This window comes from Macrosteles quadrilineatus, unplaced genomic scaffold (assembly GCF_028750875.1).
Source record: "Macrosteles quadrilineatus isolate MER2022 unplaced genomic scaffold, UCM_ALF_1.0 Scaffold_6__1_contigs__length_79288215, whole genome shotgun sequence".
In the NCBI taxonomy this organism is placed as follows: domain Eukaryota; kingdom Metazoa; phylum Arthropoda; class Insecta; order Hemiptera; family Cicadellidae; genus Macrosteles; species Macrosteles quadrilineatus.
The window spans coordinates 13,895,177-13,912,118 of NW_026542599.1; the positions used below are offsets into that span (position 1 = coordinate 13,895,177).

At 36.6% G+C, this 16,942-nt stretch overlaps 1 protein-coding gene across 3 annotated transcripts in view; it reads right to left on the minus strand.

Moving 5' to 3' along the window:
- The window catches only part of LOC128996392 (dnaJ homolog subfamily C member 13-like), a 69,424-nt gene extending 54,231 nt beyond the window's left edge, over nucleotides 1-15,193 (minus strand). For all 3 annotated transcript variants that reach the window (XM_054421697.1, XM_054421699.1, XM_054421700.1), the window contains exons 1-8: nucleotides 15,145-15,193; nucleotides 11,951-12,026; nucleotides 8,794-9,058; nucleotides 3,367-3,567; nucleotides 2,523-2,665; nucleotides 1,820-2,074; nucleotides 1,243-1,369; nucleotides 632-760 (exon numbers count right to left, since the gene is read on the minus strand). In XM_054421697.1, the coding sequence (XP_054277672.1) occupies nucleotides 632-760; nucleotides 1,243-1,369; nucleotides 1,820-2,074; nucleotides 2,523-2,665; nucleotides 3,367-3,567; nucleotides 8,794-9,058; nucleotides 11,951-12,018 (1,188 nt within the window). In that variant the 5' untranslated portion in view covers nucleotides 12,019-12,026; nucleotides 15,145-15,193. The remainder of the gene's footprint in view (nucleotides 1-631; nucleotides 761-1,242; nucleotides 1,370-1,819; nucleotides 2,075-2,522; nucleotides 2,666-3,366; nucleotides 3,568-8,793; nucleotides 9,059-11,950; nucleotides 12,027-15,144) is intronic.
- Nucleotides 15,194-16,942: the final 1,749 nt, after the last annotated feature.

A 16,942-nucleotide genomic window follows, 5' to 3' on the forward strand; every position in this document is an offset into this window, starting at 1 on the left:
ATTATACACATTTATCAAAACATAATCTCAGCTTCTATGAATAAAAGGGAAATATACGGGTTAAAAATGATTTTCCCCCCCCGAATTAGAGTTAAAGTAGACCAAAATAATTTCACAAAAACAAGAGTTAAATATTTAAAGGTTGGTTTAACTCAATTGACCTTATTTTTGGTTCCTTGATTTTAAGTGTCAACAAATGTCAAAATGACAAATTTGATGATGAAGAACTCTGCTTATACGCTGTTTAGAGATTTAGTGTGGTGACAATCAACTGATGCATAGTAATGTATTAAACAAAGGTCGGGTAGGTAGAGGGCAGGACTAGAGTATGACCAGCCAATAGGAAAAGGGTGCTGACAATTACGTTACGGGTGGTGAGTGTTTTTATTATTATTTTTTTTATTAGAGTGCTAGGTTCCAGCTCAGGATCATTGATCACATTACTTCATGCTAGACTAAGGCTAAGAGTTGCGGCATTATCACTCAGATAAAATCCATTGGTGATTTGTTTGTGGTGTGCACAGTTAGGCTGCATAACAACATCACACAGTGTTTCAATGACAGCTTTTTGCAAATTGATCCGGTCAAGCCCCAGTCGCTATTTATGATTGGTAAATTTTGCTTTACTAACATCTTGCGTCGTCTGGTGTAGGAGTCCACTGTAAGGGACGTTTGTGTTGAATCTCTCCAGCATCTCACAAAACTGCTTACCGGTCCGGGCCGGAACCTCCTTCAGGTATGAAATGTGCAAAGACTCAACCTGCGAAAATAAAAAAAACCATACCATTATACACTTAGGGTCTGAAATCTCACGGTGAAGTAGCCTCAGAATCACTGAATTTAAGTTACAGTTGATGTTACCTTACTCCGTCAAATGATCCTAGGTTAGTAGTTTGGTGCTAATTGAGTCCATCTTCAAGTACCAAACACCCCATTTCCATTTACCTGACTGGATTTCTACTAAAATATTCCCTTAAAATTGTCAGATTTATCTCCGATTTAAATAACATTAATTTTAATTAGTACTTATGTTTGCTGTTGAAGGTATTGAGGGTTTTTTTTTTATTGAAATGTTAATGGCTTTGTATGAAATAAACAAAATTTCAAAATTTGATTAACATCTAAACATAAACTAGGAAACTACAACAGTTGACTTATTCTCCAAGTTCCTGGTTATGGTAATCATTCACACGACCAAATCACCAAAATGTAGCTAAAATATGCCGCAGGTTTACTGCCCACCTCTTCTTCCATGGTAGCATAAAAAGGGCCCATTCTCTTGCCCCTGGCTGTAGGTTTCATCTTCACGTGGACATCCATGTTTCCTGACCCCCTCACTCCGTCTAGCAGTGTTGCCAACAGTGAATCTCTGTAAATATATTTAAACGTGTTAGTATAGAATTGGTGACCGATCTACGTAGACTATATTAGGTTCTTGCCGATCTGTCACAAAAGATTAAGATTAAGGCTTTTTATTAGTAGAAAAAGACTTGGGCTTTGAGCAGATTGTCTTTGTACAAAAATTCAGCCGGTGGGTGGAACTCTCTTAATATTGAAACACTAGTGTATACTTTTAAGCCGGGTTTTCCTAGGCGCGTAGTCGGCGAGCGGAGAGAGGAACGCGGAGAGCGGACTCCACTTGTCTTAGTCAATTTAATGTTACTGTTTTCCTAAGAGCGGAGCGGAATGCCGTGTTAATTTCAATTCCGCTCTCCGCGTTCCTCTCTCCGCTCGCCGACTCCGCGCCTAGGAAAACCCAGCCTTAGACATACAAATTTAATTTTCCTTTTAAACTATGTAAAGTACTCCCATGGCCGACCTGTTGGTGGTGAGGTACGTCTTGGAGCTGCCATCAGCGTACTCTATGGTGAACAGCTGAGAGTTGTCGTCGCAGCGTATCAGGGCCGTCACGTCCACCAGCGGCCGCAGTGTGACCGCGTTGTAAGTCTGTACGTCTCGCTCTATTAGACAAGCCTGGCTGAGACATAGCAGACGACGCTCTGCATCCGTGTGTCTGTTGGTTTGGATCTTCTCTACCGTGAACTCCACGACTGACGTGATAAACTCGTCCTCACTGGAACAAGAAGATCGTATGACAACATAATCAAACCATAGTTTCAAACCAATAATTCAGCAAGTCTTCTGTACAATGTAGTGAAAATTAGCTCTTACCTAACAAGAAATTCAGATTTAGTAAATAAATTAATTATTTCCCTGGTTTATTTTTAATATTGCATTGGGGGTTCATTCTAGTTATTGTATCATCTGGTAGACTTTGTTAATACAAATATTCTTTCAACCAAATACAAATTTGGATGCACTATTGAAATTGTGCTTGATTTTAGCTATTGACTTATGTATTGATCAAAGTAAACTATAACTATTATAGCTTTAAGTTATTCAAATTTTAGTTTTTTTTTTTTAATTTACTTCACTGCCTAGACAAGTATTTTGCACATTCTAAAAAAATTAATTAATTAAGGAAATTTTGTACATTGCCAGAAGTAAAACAAGAATCATACCTGTATTTCCCAAACCTTAAATTGGCAAATTCTTCAATTGAAATTTCTTCAGATGCAACATCTATTTTCAGAGCTAGGTAAAATGTGGCCATCTCTTGGATCTTTTTTATAACCTCATCTCGGTTTTGACTGATGAACATGTGCTGCAACAAAATCAAACATACATTCATTAGAACTAGAACACATCTATACCAAACTATACTAATACCAAACTACTTCTGTACTGTCACCCTCATTCAAGTACTTCAAATATTGTTCATGTTCAGTCTTTTTTTGCCAACAATATGGCAAAAAAAAAATACTTCTTTTATGTAAGTAATTATTTGTTTATTTTGTTATCTTGTCTGTGAAGTGGTTAGCGACGGAGAAGACTCTCCCCACACGCAGATGTACAGTCTTTGTGGGGATTTTTTTCCTTTGTACTTTGCTTTACAGCCACGATTGTAATTATTTTTGTAATTTGTAATTTTGGAAATAAATATATTCTTATTCTTATACTATTACACCAAAATTATGTATGTCCATCTTTTACAACAAAAAAGGACCAGAAACAATTATCTGAAATCATTAGATAGGTAGATATTTCCCTATTTGTGTAAGAGCATAAATATAAAGTATGTCATTGCCGCTCAATAACTGTAGATGATACATTTGGAATAAACATTTCAAGAGTGGGAATGATTATTTAAAAAACTTGGATCAACATTGAAGTCTGAATGTAATATAAAATGCCTGCAGTCATAATAGACAGTTAATATCTTAAAAATCAGAAAAATCCACGAATGCTCATTGAAAAATTTTTTATACCCAAATTAATTTGTACTAACCAGTAAAATTTATTTACCTTTCTCCCGAAACTCCCGGATACTATGACAAACCCGTAGGCTACATCTTTGACCAACTGGATTGTTTGGATATCCTTGAAGCAGTAGGATGCCAATATCTGTGAGGTAGCTGTATCCAATTGGTCCACGGATATAGGCGTTACCTCAAGCAGCACAGGCAACCTAGTGCCAGACCAATGGTGCTTGAATGCCTCATACTTCTGAAAAATACAGAATAACCTAGAGTAAACACTTTTACATGAGCAGAACTATTGTTGCATAGTATCCAAATCAAACACGCCATATTTACATGCTGCACAGTATTTAGTTACATGCTGCACAATATTTAGTAGTAGTAAAACTTTTAAGACTGAAATTATAGGTTAAACAGACTAAAAGTTAAACAGTTTGCAGGACCATATTCAGCACTTAGTTTTGGAGGTAAGTTGATGAGGAGTAAAATTGTTGTGTTAAAAGTAAAATAAACAGTATCAGCAGTTTCTTTCTCGCAGTGGGGAGCGAGCTGGTCTAGTGGTTAGAGCGCGGGACTTTGGTCCAAGAGGTTCCGGGTTCAAATCCTGCCAAATCACCAATGGATCTAAGTGATAATGCCACAACCCTTAGGTCTAGCCTGAAGTCATGTGAAAAACAATCCCAGGCTAGTGCCTAGCGTCCTAGGACAAAAAAAGTATCTTTCTCCCATAAGCTTGTCAAAAACACTTATCATTGATATTTAGGAACTAAAGTTAGGCTGTTGTATACCTATGAAATTTTGGTCACCAGCCTACAAAGTTTTTTGTTAAAATCCTGTTATTTTATCACTCAAACTGTTTTTATAAGTCGTATTTTAGTTGGAACAGAAACAAAAATAAATCGGTGTAAAACATTGTTGGTGTTTGAAGTAGACAACTCTAGTAATATTTGACAAGCTTTAATATTTTCTGACAAAAGTATAGGCTAACTGCATTTTTAATCAGGCCTTTTGGATTTTATTAATTTTCAACAAACTGATTTGAATTTTTTTAGAGGGGGGCTAGCTACCAAAACCATTTAAACCGCATGATCAGATTTAACCATTTAATCAGAATGATTTTTGTGTGTGTATGGATTGAGTGTAGGACTTTCGGCCTGGGGTGATTATGAGAAACTTACCCTCCGCAACAAACAATAGGGAACGTGGGTAGCTCTGAGTCTGCTGTCCCCAAAAGATTCCCTATAGGTAAATTGAAAAGATTTTGTGGGTAAGAGGGAAGTAGGGAAGGGGCGATATGGGGTGTCCGACACAGCAAGCTGGCCAAAAACTATGAATAGGATTACGTACTTCCAAGAATGACCTGAGCCCCAGAGCACTCCAGAGCAGGTATTAGATGGATTTAAATCAAAGTTTGGGCTAGTTTAGTTACAAACACCGTGCTAAAAATTGTATATTCAAACAGTTTTAACCAATTTTAACGACGATTTGACGACATATGTGTCACCTCAGTTCAAGATACCAAAACAGTGGGTATGCATAAATTGACCACCATATTAGTTATAGATATTATAGTTTTGTATATACATTATAGCTTTTATAGATAGGCTACTGCAGAAGGTGGGGCCACCATCCGCCTATCGTCACTATAGCTTTCATAAATCATAAACGTTGACGTTTACAGTTTGTTATATACAAAATCAGAAACTCCAGTTGGATGGAATTAAATGCCCCTGTGAATTTCATTCAAAAATTAATGTAATTTGCAATTTATTAATTGGATCACATAATTCAACATTGCGCATTTACAACAAAAATTATGTTGGATGGAATTAAATGTACTGTTGTTATTAGGTGAAATAACATATAACAAGTAAGTATCAAAATTAAACTTTTCCTACAGTTACCTAACAATGTACATGTTCTCTCACTGATTTGAGAAAGCAAAGTGGCCAATTCGCTCATCAGTGAGACAATGTTAACATTGTCTCACTCTAATTACTTTGTCTCACTCCAGATTTGCAACGTGAAGGCACGAAATAGTGAGCGCGTAACATGCAGGCAACGTCGTATGTGCGCGAAGTACGTTGGCAGCACTGGCTGTAAATCAGCTGGTCAGCTGTTGTACTGTTGTATTTGTCACTTCACATTAAATGTTATATTAAAAGTCCACTTCTGTGTAAAAATAGGTTATGTTTGAAGAAACATAAGACCAATTTATTTGTTTTATGGTAACTGTAGGAAAAGTATAATGTGCAACTCGAGTTCAAAGTACAATTGCCTCACTCGAGAAACCATTCCTCACTCGCCTACGGCTCGTGAGTAAGGATTTCCCTTGAGTGAGTCAATTGCTCACTTTTCTCACTAGTTGCACAAATAACTATTTACGGCCAACATTTAGCGTACGCGGCCTACGAAATAAAGAATTCAAGTTAAAATTACTACAAGTATTTTGCATTTAAATGTTTTGTAATACAGTACAGTTAAATATACACCTTCTAGTGATGAAATGCACTATTTGTACTGTATTAATTGGAACACATAATTCAACATTGCGCATTTACAACAAAAATTATGTTGGATGGAATTAAATGTACTGTTGTTATTAGGTGAAATAACATATAACAAGTAAGTATCAAAATTAAACTTTTACGGCCAACATTTAGCGTACGCGGCCTACGAAATAAAGAATTCAAGTTAAAATTACTACAAGTATTTTGCATTTAAATGTTTCGTAATACAGTACAGTTAAATATACACCTTCTAGTGATGAAATGCACTATTTGTACTGTTTTACTACCGTACACGAGCATCTGTTACTTTTATATTATTTAGTGTTCGCGGCCAACGAAATAAGGCCCCTATTACACGAGGTAGCCTGGCGACGTCGCCAGCGACCAAACTGGCTACTCAGCTTGTCATGGGGCATTGATTCTTATGGATGTTATTACACGAGGGTAGCCAGCGACGCAGCCACACTTTGGCGACCGACTGGCTACCGAGCCCCGTCGCCACTGTGGTAGCCACTGGCTACCCATATTGGCGACGCTGCGTTGTAGCATATGGAGCTTATTACACTAGGTCGCCAGTACCACGTCGCCACTCGGTTAGTTCATATCACGGGGGTACTTGCACACTGTTGTGTTGCGTTCTGTTGTGTTGTGAGTGTGTGAATTGTTCACTTCAGTTGATAAAATGTCTATATCATCCTTTATGACTCGAAGAAACTGGATTGTGACATACGAAAATAATTGAAAGATTTTTTATTGTCCGCACAGAGCTCATCAAAAAGGGTGTAATATAACCCTTTTGATTCTCTTGCACTAAGCATTGGATGAACGTACATTTTTCTCTTCCTTTGCCTCCTTTTCTTCAGAAGTAACAGAAGGAGAAGATACTTATAATCACTCATTATTCACTGTAAACACCGCTCATAACAAGTACAAGTGCAAGACAAGCACTCACAACAACGGCGCCACGGCGGTAAAATTCTGGCTACTCAACTGGTTATAGGTTTGGTGGCCAGTGCGTCGCCAGCTACTGCCGCTGGCGACGTCGCCAGGCTACCTCGTGTAATAGGGGCCTAAAGAATTTGCAAGTTCAAATTACTACAAGTATTTTACATTTAAATGTTTCGTAATACAGTACTGTTAAATAGGTACCCTCTAGTGATGAAATGCACTATTTTTTATTGTTTAACTACTGTACACCAATATCTGTTACATATTTAGCGTTCGCGGCCTACGAAATAAAGAATCCAAGTTCAAATTACTGCAAGTATTTTACATTTAAATTTGTCATAATACAGTACTAAAAATCACTATCATATACAGTATTAAAAGAAGCATACAAGATTTATTATATGTAGAAGAATTTGCGTATTTTTGAATCTAAAATTTTGAAACAAAACTAAGTTTATTTGGGGCGAATATCCACCACCCGTAGACACCATCACTTCCTGAGTCGTTAATGCCAAAGATTACAGCAGTATTCTAATACAATAGTAATGTATTTCCTAGAAGGTTGGCTCCAATGCTATTTGCCCTGTTTCCTGTGTCGACGACCCTGTCCACCACCCCACAAGTATTTCCGGGAGATTCCTGGGATTTAGTGGGTAAAGTGCAAGCTCAGGTCAGGTACCTACTCCCGAGATACCTACCCTTTACACCACATAATAGGGGCAGCCCAGGCCGATTCAGGGGCAGCGCAGGCCGAAAGTCCGTTTCCCGTATGGATTAACTTATAGTTTTTACCATCAGCTTGGATGTCCTTTTTTGTATGAATATAAACATAGTATTCCCTATTCCTAATTACCCCCCTATGTGCAGCAATACTTGTGGGGTGTATCTAGGTTTTGTTCACTAAAATCATTTCACAGATAGTAAATAGGAGAACAACTATTATTTGTAAGGTTATTTTTCAATCTGTAATTATATTAGTGTGACCTTTCAAATTGATTGGGATTTGTTTTAACTTTTAAATAAGATTTGTAGAACGAAATGTTAATATATCAGTTTAAAGCACACAACTTTTGTATAATAAACTAAAATGTGCAAACACAGTCTACAATTAGTAGAGATAATAGTCTCTGTGGTGTTAAACAGCTGTTCCTCTTATCTTTGCTTATATCAGCTGTTTGGAGGGGGGGAGGTGTTTGTTGATTATCCACATAGACACACAATGACTCTGAAGCTATCTAAATAATGTGGAACCAAGGCTCCTTCTAGGAAAACTGTGTAACATTTACTTTGCCTTGTATAGTAGATTTTATAAATTTTCAATTGAGAAATTGAGTATAGACTACCTTGTTAAAATAGGTTAGGTTTATACATGAAAAAAAATGTAAATTTCAATTCAATTATTATTTACTAAATTTTTTACCCTTCCATCACACAAACTGCAGCGTAGTGAATATAGACTATACTATACTATACCGTACTTACAAAATCCTGTTTTTGTATTCTTTCACCCCTGACTACCGGTTTTTGTTTCCCTGGGTCCTAAACAAATTTTTTTGACGTTACCTGACCTATCAGGTATCTGGAAACCTTGCACAAAAAACTATGAAAATATTTTGGTACATAGCTGAGAAATAAATGTACAAACAAAAACAGATGAAAACTTTAGCTATTTCCATTGACTTCTGATAGAATGGACATTCCATTCCAAATTTAAACTGAGGCCAATTTTAGAATGAAAAATGATCGAGTTGAATTTTAATTTTACCATCGATAGAGTGTGCTTCAATTATACATCTTTGTAGAATACGCAACTTCATATTGAAGATATATTAAATGGACTAAGTATTTTAAGCTATAACATGTTTTAAGTAACATCAATCATCACAGTACCAAAAACTAAATAAGGAAAATCCTAATTTATCTCCCTATTTCAGCAACTTACTCAACTATGTTCAATATTTGTTAATTATGGCTGGTACATAATCTCGATGTCTACTCAAGTATCCATTGTCTACCTGAGTCTCGGTCCACCGCTCGTGGAACATGTGACGAGACTTGAACGCCTCGGACAGCAGCTGCGCTCGATGTTCGGTAGAGAACCTCATGGTGTCGCCCTTCTTGTTGCCCTCCTTGCGGGCCGTGATCATGAACTCCTGCGGCGACGACGGAGACACCTTGAGCAAAGTCACATCTGCGTACAGCCATCTGTTGGTCACTTCTAGCGTCTGCGGCTTGTAGGTGGTAATGCCTGTGGTGCCGATGGAGAAAATACGCTTGTATCTGAAAAAGAGCGTTGGATAAGTCAAAGGAAAAATATAATGACGTAACTAGTTTGACAAGTGTACAAGTTTGTGCTATTGTTAATTAATGATGTGGTTATACACTAATAGGCCTATTGAGACTTATCTAGTAAACCCTGACTAATTTAGAACCCCGTCAATACAAAGTTTGATTAAGGCATATTTTGTTAGCTGTTAAATTCAGCTGCGGGATTGTAAATGTCAAGCAAGTTTTGTATGCATTGAATTTTTCTTTCTGAATTCGGTCACTGGGTGAAAACGGCTGTACCTGGATCTTGTTTATTGAGTTTGTACTGAAAAACAGTAGCTACGAAAATAGCCTTTAATCCTTGCTATTTAAATGTAGTTTATATAAAAATCATTAACTAAGTGTCATGAAGGAAGAGGAATGGGTACACAATTAAATTAAGAAAAGAGTTCCCAGGCAGTAACTTACACAGCACACAGTAAAAGGTTCAAAATATAAAAAATGATAACTTTGATATTTAGCCCATACAAGTGCTAGTTCTGTGACTACCATGTTATTACTTAATTCTCAAAACCCCTTTTTTATGTAGGACAGATAATTATAACAAAGACACAATGTTATCACAAATAAATAACAGACAAAAATAGCAGCCCAAAATAGGGTGCAGCACTATTATTTCTTTCACATTTATGACAACAGCTAATTTGCAACCAAAAGGTGAGTGAGCGTAGCGAACAAACTTCAACCTGGAGGCGAGTTAGCGTAGCGAACGAGCTAACCTTAAGGCAAGTGAGCGCAGCGAACGAGCTCCAACCTAAACCAGCGTGATTGAGCTTCAACCAGGACGTGATTGAGCCATGCGAACGAGCTCACTTATAATGTTAAACGGGGCAAAGCCCGCGGGTACAGCTAGTTGTAAGTATAAATGGCTCATTTATTGAAAAAACCAAATTTTCAAATTTCATCCAGTACGTCAGTTGTGATACTGTACATCACTGACTTGACGTACTGGTACGTTATCCGATGCAAATGGGTTAATACAAATTTAATTTTCCATCACAAGCAACTAAATGGATTCTCAACCTATTTCCTGGGTAATAGTTTTTGTGATGATCAATCAGTTAAAGCTATGCATAAAATATGAGGCGGAATAATTTGATGCACTTAGTATTGATTATTGGATGTTTCCTTTAATAAAATTCAAGGGGAAATTCAAGGGCAGTTTTGTCATTTATAATCTTTATACGTAACGTTGATACGTGAAGGCCATTTCTACGAAACACTACACCTTTGTTAACAGTGGACGGATTATTACAAACGATGTGTCAAAATTAAGTATTTTTTGTGTAGACGCCCCTTTCACAAATTCCTGTAATAAAAGTCCTCGGGCTATGCCCCACAGGCCATCAAAATCCCAATGTATTTCTTATAAATAAAAGATTGTGATTACTTTAACAGACGAATAATTTTTATTAATTACAGCTGTTCATAGTAAACACATGATACACACAAGAGCGTTCGTTTTCAGTTTTGATAACTGGAGTAGAGTGATTGATTATTTATCTTTGAGTTGACTCTTTTAAGTCATCGTAAATTATGACTTCTATTCGTTTTTAAATAACGCCTGTACAGTAATACTTTGCAATTTGCTCAGTTCGAGTAACTGATGCACTAGTTTATACATATTTCATGAATAAATAAACGGTATTAGCAAACTGACACATATAATTCCTCCAGAAATTGAAATTGAACATCATTCTACTTTTAGAAGCATATGTAGTACCCGGGAACCAAGCCTTGCTCGGTTGTGGTTAATTGGATAGACAATATCGTAAACAGTTATTTTAAATATAATTTACGAAAAACATTTTTATTACAAACCATAAACATATGATTGCTGAAATAATAACAACTCTCTAATGTAAAACATTGCAATTAAACAAAAATAATTTACACTTTTATGATCCTGCTTGTTTGCTACTCGCACAGAATTGTTCTTCCCTCTCAAGTCATTGAAAGCCGTTTTTCAATGTTCGACTTTTACGCTCACAAATGACAGCAGATAAAAATATTATATAAACAAAATCATATTAGTTTCAAAAAATTTTTTCCTTTTCGCTACTACTTCTAAAGACATTGATATTCTGTCTTTTTTCATTGGGATTTAGCATGTATGGTAATAGTTTTATGCCAATTAAAACCCCCAGATGTAATTAGTTTACTAGTAATGTCTCAGTATTTCAGGGATTAAGTTTTGAAGTTTTGGGAGAGGGCTAAGTAATATAATCAGAATTTGATCGGAACTATTTTCTCCTATATCGAGTAATATTCAGTGTAATCTCTGCTAAATAATTACAACTGATGTGTTTCCCGTTGCAATGTATTTTTTAATTTGTTAGTAGACTGTGGATAGCTTGTTATGCTTGTTATGTTATGTTGTAAACGCATGTGCCAAGTCTTTTGTTTCCCTTTTCCTTGTTATTTCGTTCTACCAACATGGTTAATTAGCGACCAATATACTGATATTTATTGTTCTTAAACAATGTGTGATATCTTGAAAATAATTCACTTTTAAAATTCTCCTTGAGGTGTCTGCAGATCTGGAAGTAGGATAATCTTTTAAAGATTTGGAAACTCCGAGTAGAAAGAAGGGAACTCCCTATCTAATTTGTTGTCTCCAGACCATTCAATCACCAAATCCAACAACTAAGTAAAGCAACGTTACAAGCAAATTTTCCCCCTTCTTCAATACATTTATTAGCCTACATAAACATTTGGTTGGAGGTTAACTTATAGCTGCAATAACGATGAATCACCACTTAGGTAGGCCTAGTGTTTTCTTATGTTAGCAATGTCAATCACAACAGTCTTTCAAGTAAGGTCGAGGTTACAATATTTACTTACTTCCCCTTCCATGAATGTTTTATGACAAAGTAGCACACTACATCTTCGTTTTCTGGTAAGGGCATCATCTTGGCATCTAAAAAAAAAAAAACACAGTATAAGGTTTTGGAATTTTGTTTGAGTTCAAACTTATCTTCATAATGTCTTGAAATTCCCTTTTTATAGAAAACATTATTTCGACTAGCTTAGGCCTACAGAATCACTTGAAATATTTCTATAGTCAATGAAAGGTAATTTTTTAATCGACAATGTTATTCTTCTCATAATCTAAGTTAATGATACTCTCTTCAATTAACCTCCACTTAGCTTAGCAGACTAGCAGCACAGTGTTTTTGGTATTCTTAAAGTTAAGTTACCATAGTTCTAGTTGTAGTTTTGAAGTGAAGTGACGTTGATTAAAGGCCTATTGCCAACGACAGAATCAAAGTTAACTTAATAAAGTTGTTAGGAACTTTTGGTTGCTAAATGATAACAATGAAAACAATCAGCTACCGATCAACTTCACCCACAGTTTATTCTACTTTTAAATGTGTGCAGTTTACAAATACGTGTGTCCTACCTTAGGTTAACTTATTCAATGTTAAATATGTGTACAGCATCCTAAGTAATTATTCATCATTGAGTAAGATATGATTTGTTTATGTTTGTATATATATTTAAAAAATAAAACTATCAACAAGTATTTAAACACTTCGGGGGAACGAGCTGGTTTAGTGGTTAGAGCGCGGGACTCCGGTTCCTGGGTTCAAACCCTGCCAAATCACCAATGGATTTTATCTAAGTGATATTGCCGTAACTCCTAGGTCTAGCCTGAAGTAATGTGAATTAAAACAATTAATTCCGGGCTCGTGCCTAGCGTCCTAGGACAAAAAAAAATTAATAAAGTATTTAAACACGTCGCTACCACAATAGTACGGTAGCCTACTAAATTTATCATACGGTTGGCCTACATAACTTATGGATCAGTTACACACATATGCGACGGCCAATTTCTACCCAAAGACTGCCTAGGCATATAGGCTATGCGACAGCTGGTGAAATTAAAATAGACTGACGACGCGGATTTGCGTTGGTGTCCAATGTTATTAAAAAGCTTAGGGCCTATATCTTCCTAACGGTCTGTTTGAAGGGCCTAAGTTTAATTTCTATGCAGTGGTCTAGACAGGGATGTCTGTCGCATTTATATGCGTCACTTTGTCTGTGGATATGACGATTTAGTGATGTGTCAACAGATTTTTACTCTGCTGCTACTGTTAACCAAGTGACACCCGGTCTATGTGTAATATTAAAATGTATACCTTCAGTCCTTGGCAATGACCGTAGCATCACATATAGACTTATGTGGCGATCGGTAGCAAGCATGTTAACACTTTTAATCAAAAACAAAATAGGCCTAGGCTTTACTGGTATTAACTTTAAGTAACTTAGGCCTAAGTTAACTTAAGTTTAAGTTAACAAAACAAAGAGGCCTCTAATACAGAAAAACGCAATCAATGATAACTTAAGAAAAACATTAAGTTAGGGACAAAAAAAGAAAAAGCTTTGTTGGTTGTTATCTAGGGGTACAGTTTCTTAACTGGGCTACGCTAATATTGATTGAAACTATCAAATTGAAAATATTGATTAATAATTGATTTTTTAAAATGTACTTATCTATTATAAAATTAAACTATCCTAAGTTATCCAACCAAACTTGCTGATGGTGAAAAAATCGCATGAAGGTTTACTAATCGAATCGATAAGTTAGTTTCAATCAGTATTAGCATAGCCCAGTTAAGAAACTGTACCCTTATCTAGGGCTATGGTCAAATCAAATTCAATGTGATATTAGGCCTAGGCCTAGTAACTTCAAATCAAATCATTTATTGTCCATAAACACTTAAGAATATTGAAACGAAACGTCAATATTACCTACACCAATATTTATTGTTATTCATCCGATATAATATGCCTGTCGGAGGTTCTCTGCGGGCCTATACCATTTGAAGATGGCCTAGCTTATATTAGGTAGGCTACTGTAGCCTAGGTTTGTAGGCCTACCAAAATTTAACATAGAAGTTTAGGCTTAGGCTAGAAGGCCATTGAGGCCTAAGTTTACTTAAAAGGCCAGGCGCACACAGGCGATTTTGAGTCGCGCAACAGTTGCCCGACTAATCGGGGGACTGTTGCGCAACTCTCTCGGAGACTCTGAAGTCTAGCGACAGTTGAGCTGGAGTGCGCACACAGGCAACTTTTTAGTCGCGGATCTAGTCTTGAGACGTGTTGGAAATACATTCGTAACAGCGTTCCGAATGGATTTCAATGATACAGCCGTAGTATGTGCTTTGTTGCTGAAGTTTCGCGCGCGAAAGAAAAAGAGAAGATCCCATATATATAGTGAGCGACTTGTGAAAGGACAGTTTCAATGACTTTAAATATAGTCGGCCTCTTCTCAAACATCCTCATCACGCACATTCATACTTGTAATTTTCTAAAATCTTCACACAACAAGAGAGCAAACACTAAGTTAATGACAGTTCTGACCACGAGTAGTTGAACTCCTGGGGTGAGACTGAGCGACACAGCGACTATTTAGTTGCATGTGTGCGCATCTACACTTGTTTCAATGGATACCAAACCTGGAGCGACAGTCACGCAACAATTCAGTCGCAGAGCAGTCGCTGGCAAATTGGGTCCGGGAACATCGGTTGCAACAGTTGCCCGACTGTCCCCAGACTGTTTCCTTCGTGTGCGCACTCCAATATAAAACAATGTTGAACATTTTAGTCGGGCAACTGTTGCGCGACTCAAAATCGCCTGTGTGCGCCTTGCCTAAGTTAGGCTATAGGTACCTTGGACTTGAAATTTACAAATTGTAAGTAACTTATACCACACAAGTAAGATTAGGCCTAGAATACCTACTGTGACGCCGACACTAGGATGCATAGTAGCCTAACTTTTAAAGGCAAATATGAGTGAAGGGTGAGTGAGATGACAGCTTTGTTAGCCTACTAGGCCTAAATTCACCTCGAAGATGTTTTCAATACTTCAATACTTACACCTAAACGGCCAAAACGATAATTCCATTTCGTACATAAGGCTTAATCATTTATACGGCTTAAAAACTAGTTCGGCTGAATTCTTCGTTGTTGTCAAAATAAAAGATAAGGTTATGCAGATTCAAATGACATAAGTTTAGGCCTATCTAAGATTACCTTAATCGGTGAGTCACTCACTGGCAAAAAACTCACTCACGTAGTAGTGTGATCTTTTAAATTAATGTGCACAAGTGTTACTGTTACAATGTTTTTATCCAGTTTACCATAAACATGATAATTTCATAGTGCGCTGTGCTACAAGTTAGTATGAACTATGATGAAATGAATGACGAGAACAGACTCAGAAAATGTCACCAAACAAAACCAAAGCTAAACCACCTAACTAAACGCTCCGTCCGGCTCCGGGTTTGAGTCGAGTCGAGTACAGTCGTTCCGCCAATCATGTGTTGGCTTTTGCTTTTACAATACGATACAAGATACAACAGATTTTGATCTTCATCAGTTTGGGTAAACGTCATACTCAGCTGACAGCTGCTGCTAGCAGAAAAGTTGTTAATGATGCAAAGAGGTAACTAGCTAAGATACTATCATAGACAAAACATACTATAAGTAAACCAGGTAACTATTATGAGCGTTTTTGCATGGTTTGCACTGTATGATATGTGCTACTTATTTTATAATCTAAGTATTTTGACGATTGCAATGCATGTTATATGATGTTAAAAGCAATAAAGACATTTCATTTCATTTCATTTCATTATCACATCCTATACATACATACATGATACATGATCTCTCCCTCCGTAGTCCTTTGCGGAATTGGACAGGTCAGGGTTAGGTGGAGAAGTAAGGTACAGAGGAAACGTTCAATGGTACAGTCACGGCCACCTTTATTTCCAGGCCACGGCCTGGTAGAATTGGCAACATCGCAAAAGGGTTGTTAAGTGTCAGACTTTCCATTAGATAACAGGACGGAGACGTCAGCCACGGCCACCTTTAACTCCAGACCGAGGCCTTCGAAGTGGCAACATTGCAAGTAGGGTTGTAACAGCTGTTTTGTTAGGAGGGAGCTAATGGTATTTGCATGTTTTTTAAAAATACGACAGCTTGGTTACTGGGCTATGAAAATATTGACTACACTTCAAATGTACAAAAAAAGATTTTCAACTTAAATATTCGTTTTGGTTTTCAATTCTATATATTTTATTTTCAATCTTTTAATTAGTTTATGTTCATAAATTTAAATTTAAACGAATAATATCATAGCCACCTCTAATACATGTAGAGGTGGCTGTGATAATAGGCGAATTAATGAGCTGGTGTCACCTATCTGCCACGTTATCTTATGGGACGTCTGGTGCTATTCAACACTACTTGCAACGTTGCCAATTCTACCAGGGGCGGGGATTCTTTTGTGAAAATATCGGTGTCTTGACTCAGTTTGACCATAGACTAACCAACACAAGTTTACTTCTCATCCTTCTCATTGTAAATTTTGAATCTCGTTTTTCGTGTCTAGTTTATAAAAAAGTTGACACTGGGTGCTAGTGTCAATGAAATTTTGTTTCTATTATTTTAGGGATAATTTATGATTTGTGCTTTACCGTTTGGTTACATATAAATCATAAGTTCCTTATTCCAGAATTACAAATTTACATTGTATTGGAATAGTCAAGTTTAAAATTAAATTCACAAAAGATAAAACATAAAAACTCTACTAACTAAAACAGTTTTACCTTCTAGTAAATTTAACAACACAGAAACTGAACATAACTAGGGGAGGATTTATTGTCTATGATATTAGATCGTATTATTTGGTTAATTGAGGTTTTGAATGACTGAAATAACAAATTGGTTCTTCCAAATCATCTGTACGACGAGTCAATGCAGGAGTTCCACAAGGTTCAATTTTGGGCCCTGTATTGTTCAATCTATACATGGCAGACATCCCTCT